Here is a 7,736-nt window from a genome sequence, read left to right as displayed (position 1 = left end):
GCTGATTTCCATCCTCTCCTCATCACTATGGTATTGTGAGCACTTCAATGAACTGAGGATTTAACCATAAATGGAACTTCGGATGCAATAGACACAGTTCCGTTTTTACTTTAGTGTCTGTCTGCCTTTTCTATTGCACATTTTAAGGAAGTGAAAGTATTTTATGATCTCAGTGCTTGTCGTCCAAAGGTTTTTTCATTACAAACTTCAGAATAAAAGCAATTATACCCCAATTGTCACCCAAAGACAAGCTATGATTTGCAAGAGGCCTTTCACCCACTTCCTGTCTGTTGGTTTGTCGTCAGGAAGTCATGTGACTGTTACATCCGCCCTACAGTTCTGCTCTTTGCACACTGAGTGGGCTGTATGTCATGTGTTGGGGAGAATCAGTGACAGAACATGACCTTGCCTTACCTCTCTGCTTTCCTCTATCTTAGTAATTTGTCTTCTCTTCCTCTCTCTCTCTCTCTCTCTCTCTCTCTCTCTCTCTCTCGCTCTCTCTCTCTCTTGTGAATCATGGTCTCTGTGACCCCTAAACAAAACTCAAGATGAGTTACCTGTTTTTAGTTGAGTTACCTGAAGAAGAAAAAAAATACAAAATGCATCTCTACACTGTGTCAGTGCTGTCTCCATGGAGATGTGCGTGCCTCACAGTTCTAGTAAGAAGGAACGTAAAGGTCATCATGGTCATCTTTAGAAAGGAACCTGGACGCAGTACCAAGACAGCTTGGATGTTAGCAAGAATAATTACATTATCATCACCACTGTGTGAACCTGGACACGGCTAGAATTCTGATCAGTGTTTCCATTGTAAGTCTTTAAGGCTTATGGTCAACTCAGGCCTCTCACTGTCTTGTATACCTTGGATTAAGCCCTCTTTGTTGCAGTGGTACTGGGGGAGATCAGGCAACATCTCTGCTACTTGTTCCTCTTGTCCACTAGCGGTCCAAGGTCATGGCAAACATGTAAAAAATGCAGAATCCAGAAGAATACAAATGACCCCGCAGGAAGGGGGTCCCCACCAGCTACCAATGAAAATAGTGTTGGTCCACTGACAACAATGGTTTATCTGGAATATGTGTTATCTTGTCGACATTGTTGTCAAAGATGGTGTCTGTCAAAGGAAACCAGTGACCTCCTTAAAGCCAATTATCTTCAGTCAGGGGCATCAACAGCTAAACCAGGAAAATTCTAGAGAAACTGTTGCTGAAAGGCAAGCATCAATGCAAAAATGCATGAGAAAAAGCATGCCTGGGAATGTTTTTAATCCCAGAGTGATAAGTACTTTTGGTCAAAGTTCACAGTGCAGGAAGTGTTGGAATTCTCTCCGTGGCATTACAATGCTGACTGGACAGGCACAAAATATGTATCTGTTTGGATAGATTTCTGGAACAAACTCATCTATCCATAACTTCTGTATTTTGACAATATCTCTAAACGGACTGCTGTCCGTTTGCTATAGTTTACATCGTCATAAATATGGGGCCATCCGTCCTATTACAATGTGACATTAAATATTAAATATTTGCATAAATTACTTATGTAACTGCTGCTTACAAAATACTTATGTCTAAGTTAGAGATGTACAAGAAGACAGATACATACGGTGGATTTAATGTAAATACCACCAGCATGCTTTTAGTAAATTATTGTCTTTACAGACTCATCCAAAATTAATTGTAGCCTCCTGTCCGTCGCACAGTCAGCAACACCCGTTTAACTCAACTAATGTCTGTCATCCTCGTAGAGTTAAGTCAGAATGTGCACTGGACATTCCTGCCATGTGCCCCTCCCTGAGAGTTTGTGCGCAGACTCATTGCTCTCCACTGTCAGGGCAAGGCAGACTGACAGTATGGCGGCGGGATACAGCTGGAAGGATGCTACTGTCGCCCGTGATGTGTCTTTCACCATCAGAATGTGAATGGATTATTGACGTTCAAGTGCAAGGATATAGCTACAAAGGCCTGTCGCCGTAAAGTCCAAGATGGCCAGGCTCGCCGACTACTTCGTGGTGGTCGGTTACGACCTCGATAAGAGAGGTGAGGTTTGAATGCTAGCTACATACATGCTACATAATGCTAGCGTATTAGCTAGTACGGTGCAGCACTGTGATAAACAGGAGGCGGAGGAGAGGGAGGCGGGGACGGGCTCGGGACGGGACGGGACAAAACGGCTTCCCACAGCTCAGAGGTGTCTGATGAGGCATAGCACTGAACTATAGATCGCGGAGTCAAACGACGGCCCCTTGAGATTAGTCACTTGCGTCGTCCTGTCATGTCAAACTACGAGAAACAAATTGAGTAAAAGCGTGCATGTCCATATTTTGCTGGAATGCATAACTGTAACACTTATATGAAATAACCACGTAAGTTAACGTGCCAATATTGAAAGCGAACTTGCTAGCCAAAGCTTTAGCAACATTAGGTTAGCTAACAAGGCTACTCCTACAGCTAGTTATCTAGCTAGCCCGCGAGTGGTGTCTATCAGACTGGCTTAGCTATAGTGGCTACAAATTTATTAATTGGGCACTGTGCACATTTCTAAAACCGCTTCAAGATTCAGATACATGTTTTGTTAGGTATATTAATCTTAACGAAGTGGCCAGAATTGACACTTCATCCTTCCTAGTAGGCATCTACTGTGTAGTATGATACATTACAAAGTTTGTCAATCTTTTTTTGAATGTCTTGATAGTTTGCAAACATGTGTTTGTTATTTTAACCTGTGTCTTCAATCTTTATACGTGTTGGTGGATTTCTTTGTTTCTGTTTGTGGAGATTAACCTAGAAGGGTTTGCCCCTCCCCGAGACCCCTTCACACTGCAGCCAGAATGGAGACCAGCTCAGCTTTCCTCCTGTTGTGTTGTTGGGACAAGGACTGTTTAGGACCGTTATCTGACGCTCTCTCCTGTTTGTGTTGCCCTAGATCCGTGCAGTATAATGGCCCGTTGGCCATGAAATATTCAAACTGCCTTATCCAAAGAAAGCATGTAGCTAGTTTAAAACGTGTAACGTGTAGTCTTTTATTTATAGACTGGATTTCTCTATGATTTATTCAGAAGTAGCATGGAGAAAATTGCAACATGACAAGCTTTCTGCATCGTAAAAGCAAGCAACAACTGGCATTGCTTTTTGGCAAATTAACAAGGTTGTACAACGAACAGTAGTGTTTTTTGCATGCGCTTATTGCATGTTTGTTTGATGGGGCAAATACGTGCAGGTTCGGCAGGATGCTATGATGTGGACGCTGCAAACGCTGCAGAAACGCTCCTTCCTGTTTCTACCCTGCTGCTCTGTACTGAATTCCAGCCCTGTAAAGCATCTGGAAGCCAGACATTAAAGACCAAGCGCTGAGATGATCAAGGCTCTCAGTCTCATAAAAGGATCACTCAGGGGCGATGATGATCTTTTAGCTGCTTACAACTGTATTCTGCTACCATATGCTTCCTTTTCTCAACATCCAGAGTTGTGACTTGTTACCTTAAGTGGATGTAGCCTACTTCTGCGAATCGATACTGTGGCTTGATATGGTTTAATCGGTGAGACTGATCTCGACATTTTCAAGCTTGGTGCTGTTTTTTAAGTGTTGTGTCGGCCCAGGAGCACTGTGGCATTAAAGGCCTAATTAAAGACAGGTGATGGCAGTGGCCGCTTCAAACATCTGTGTTCTGACTGTCAGACAGACGGCATAGGACATTTCACAACATAAGGCAAGGAAGGATTGGAGTGACATCATCAGTGTCTGGCAAGCTTGTCCTGACTTCTGACACTGTCTGTACCTACACAGTGTTGGGGCATGTCTTTCCCACCTGCTGCAACAGTTAAACCCCATTTGTCACACAGTCAGTGGCTGTTAATATTGTGCCCGTGAACACACCCTTGCTCTTTAAGATGGAGACCTGAGAGCTGTGCCTTCAGATGCTATTCATGCTCTCTGCTAGCCATTTGTGTGTCAGGTTTCATACTTTGAGCTCACCCCAGACACTTACCACTTGGATACACCCTGGTCAGATCCAAGATGGCTACTTGCAGTGGGGGATTAGCACTCAGTTACAGGGGTGTGGTTCTCCTAGCTGGGATTTCTGGTGAAACTGTGCTCCATGTTGACCTGTTTGGACAGCAACCTCCCTCCCCCCCCCCCACTGGGCTAAGAACCCGTCGACGAATCGGATGCTCCGTCCACTGGACTCGTGGACCAAACAGGAAATGGGAGAGAGGACCCAAGAGAGAAGTGTTTAGAGCGAGAATCCAGATTGTCCTTCTGTGCATATCAAGGGTTTCTGCAAAACCTGAGGAAGAGGGTGTGTGCGTCTTTTAAAGTGGCCTAAACTAAAGCAGCCACAATGGTTTTGAAGAAGTTTATCCTAATACACACACACACACACTGTCTACATTCTGTCGTCCTCTCGTAGCGGTAGCGCCTCAGCTCAGCTCGGGGTTGGAGGAGTGTTTGTGCATGCTGTTGTGGTCTAAACAGAATGCAGGCAGAGCAGTTGTTTTTCAGCTTGGATTGACAGCTCTGGCAGAGAGAGCCTGACAAGAGCGCACTGCTCACAACAGCTTCCCTTAACCAGTCAGCTGCCCACCCGGCCAGAGTCAACCACCCACCCAGACAGACAGACAGACAGGCAGACAGCCCCCTGTTTGGCATTGGGAGCTAGAGGATGAACCCATTCTCCTGGGACACTGTCTGGGACTGATGCTGAGGAAGCCAAATGAAACCCAGCCATTTTGCAAGACAATTGTGTTCATACAGACTGAGCTAGCGTTCATACCGACTGAGCTAGCGTTCATACAGTCTGAGCTAGCGTTCATACAGACTGAGCTAGCGTTCATACAGTCTGAGCTAGCGTTCTTGGAAAGCAGCGTGCGTGTCATCAGGGGGTTTCACAGGGCCCTTCAGACCGGTTGGTGTGTTGAGGCTTGTGTAGGGGAGAGGGGCCAGAGTCGTAATGCTTTAGGCAGAGGAAGAGAGCAGACAAGACGGGGAGAGATCGGAGGGAGGACTGGGGAAGGGAGGAGGGCTGGGGAAGGGAGGAGGGCTGGGGAAGGGAGGAGGGCTGGTGATGTGTGCCAGTGATGCCCGTCTGTGGCCTGCCACTTCCTCTCTGGTTGCAGAGCAGAGCTGCACACACTCTGGCCCTCCAGAAATAGCCCTCACAATCTGTCTTTCATACGGGACCGAGGGGTGCTGGAAGAAGGACTGTGTGTGTGTGTGTGTGTGTGTGGGGGGGGCTGTTTGAATTCATGTTTTTTTTTCTTCGTCCTTATAAACGTCTATTATTCCAATGAGTGTGTGTGTGTGCCTGCACGACCATGCGTGTGTATGAATAATTCCCTCTATGTGGGACTGTTCAGTATGTCTCAATGGTACCAGTGGCCACACTGCTGTGAACCGCCACCCGCTACACTTGAGGTGACAATGCACTGGCTGTTGACTGCTCTTAACCAGTGATGCCCCAGTGAGACTTTGACCTGGATCCAGGTCTCTGTGCTTGTGTGTGTGTGTGTGTCAGATATCCATACTGAGCAGGGCTGGCAGGCTGTCACTCTACTGGTGCTCGAGTGTCAGAGATGCTGGCCATGCAGAGCTGATGCCAGACCCATGAGCTGTGTTAGAGCTTTCTGTCTGCTGGAATCAATGCTCCTTATTCATGGAGGCAGACGACTGCCTCAAGGCCCTGCCGTCTGCCCTCATTCTTGCTCCTGAGATACAGAACACACACACACACACACACTCTTATCTATCTCCATTTCCAACACCCAACGCACAGTAAGCGATGTGTGCTGCATGGGCAGTCTTGATGATGAGAGTCGCAAGGCTAGCAGTGATCTGGTCCCCAGGGGCACTGGAGGTCAGCTCGCAGTCACACTGTCGGGGGTCATAGAGTGGTAGAGAGGGAGGACCCAATGCTAGAACCATGCTTTGATGGTTCTCCATGGAATTTGGAGAATTCCTACCCCCTGCTCAGCTGCCCCCCCCCCCCCCCCCCCCCCCCCACACACACACCCCGGCCATCCCATATGCCCCTCCGGACCCTGGCAATCCAGTTCCCAGTCAGCCCAAGGGGGTTAACGGAGTAATCGTTCAAATCCCCCCCAGGGTAATTGAGTGGTGGCACTAGATTATGTATGTTGGCCTTTCTCCCTGCCCTTCCCCCCCTGGTCATCATAGACTGTCTCAGAATGAAAGGAATAATAATCTGGTCGGTACCCCACTGGGTTTGTTTTTTTCCCTTAATCTGGCATGTTGATTGGTCGAAGAAGGCTGGGGAATGGCTGCTCATTGGTCCTGGCCATGGAAAGATGCCCCTTTCTCCGTCAAAGGGCAGTGGCAGGGATTTGTTCCCTGTTCCCCCCTCCCCCTCTGCAGACCTCAGGTTCAGAAGTATCAGAATGACAGATTATTGCTTCTCTTCCACCTCACCATTGAATGCATGTCTTTAACACTGACCCACCAGTTTCAGGACCAATTTCTGACCCTCTGGTGGTCCAAGGCATTGACTTGGTGAACATAATTTAGACTTGTTATGGGGTGTTTTGCTTGATGAATGTATTGGTTGGTACGGCTCATTAGGGCAAGGGCCAGTGCTCGTCGACACTGGATCATCCTGAAGGACTCTTTCCTGTGAGGTCAGTGAAGAGCTGATGTGATGCAGTGGCCACCTTCTGACTTTTGGACCGCAGATGAACCTGTAACCTCCCGAACCTGACACACAGCGTCAAGGGAACAGCTGACCGATTAGGAAGGGAATGGGATTGATGTTGGGGGATGGGGGACGGTGAGATGGGAGTCAATGAGGGAGCGAGGCATAAAGGGAGATTAGGGGCTGACTGCTTCAATCCATTGTGTTTCAATTTCCTAAACCCGCCCACTCGGAGGCCGTTGCATGTCTCGGAGCGGCCTGTTGGGACTGCTTGTCATCCGCCCAACACATATTTTGACTCTGAGGAAACACTCTTGGTCAATGCCCTTAGCCACTGTAATTCCTCTCATAGTTCTCCCTTCAGACACTCCTGATCTTACCAGGCTTGTATTTAGTCTAGCCTAACACAGTTAACTCCTTGTGCAGTTAACTGACCTAGCGCAGTTTGTAGCAAGGTCTTTACCACCAGACTACCATGGCGTCGTTACCACCAGACAACCATGGCGTCGTTGATGCTAACATGCTAAAGTGACTTATGATTCCAGTTCCGATGCGAGTCTTGCGCATGTGTCTGTCAGTCTCACCTCATACCGAGGGGTGGGTTGTCTTGTCTTTCCCTCTCTGTCTGGATGCAGCTGTGGGAACAGTTAGCTGTCTAGCTAGCCGAGCTAAGCTACCCAGGCCCTGGGTCGTCACCACTCATGTGTGCTGCCCTGTGCTGCTAGCCAGCCGGTGTCTGAATGGGGGAATTTGAACGGTGATTCATCAGTGTGATGCGGATCATTGTTCCAACATCAGCTGCCCTGAACCTCGGTCAATCCCAGCTGTATCTGGAGCAGTGTAGAGGAAGGCATAACATTTGGTTGCTAAACATTGCACTATATAAGCATACAAAACAGAAACGATCTTTCAAGGCTAATATTTATTTGACACTGTTTGAAATGCAAGGCATTTTTGTAATAATGCCGTTTGCAACCAAAGTTCCTGAAATATCTACAAGCTTCTGGTCATAGTCAAGCAGGTTGCCACAGCTAACCGTGTGGGAGGCGACGGAAATTACAGGCCTAGACAGACACGCACACACACCACT

General features: G+C 47.5%; 1 protein-coding gene across 6 annotated transcripts in view; it reads left to right on the top strand.

Annotated features, from left to right (window-relative positions):
- The first annotated feature begins 1,827 nt into the window (after positions 1 to 1,827).
- Positions 1,828 to 7,736, top strand: part of sbf1 (SET binding factor 1) — a 38,190-nt gene continuing 32,281 nt past the window's right edge. For all 6 annotated transcript variants that reach the window (XM_047022921.1, XM_047022920.1, XM_047022919.1 and 3 more), the window contains exon 1: positions 1,828 to 2,039. In XM_047022921.1, coding sequence (XP_046878877.1) covers positions 1,985 to 2,039 — 55 coding nt within the window. In that variant the 5' untranslated portion in view covers positions 1,828 to 1,984. The remainder of the gene's footprint in view (positions 2,040 to 7,736) is intronic.

This window comes from Hypomesus transpacificus, chromosome 7, assembly GCF_021917145.1.
Source record: "Hypomesus transpacificus isolate Combined female chromosome 7, fHypTra1, whole genome shotgun sequence".
Lineage (NCBI taxonomy): Eukaryota > Metazoa > Chordata > Actinopteri > Osmeriformes > Osmeridae > Hypomesus > Hypomesus transpacificus.
Note: the sequence above shows the minus strand (reverse complement) of the source record. Positions and strands in the feature narration are given on the sequence as shown.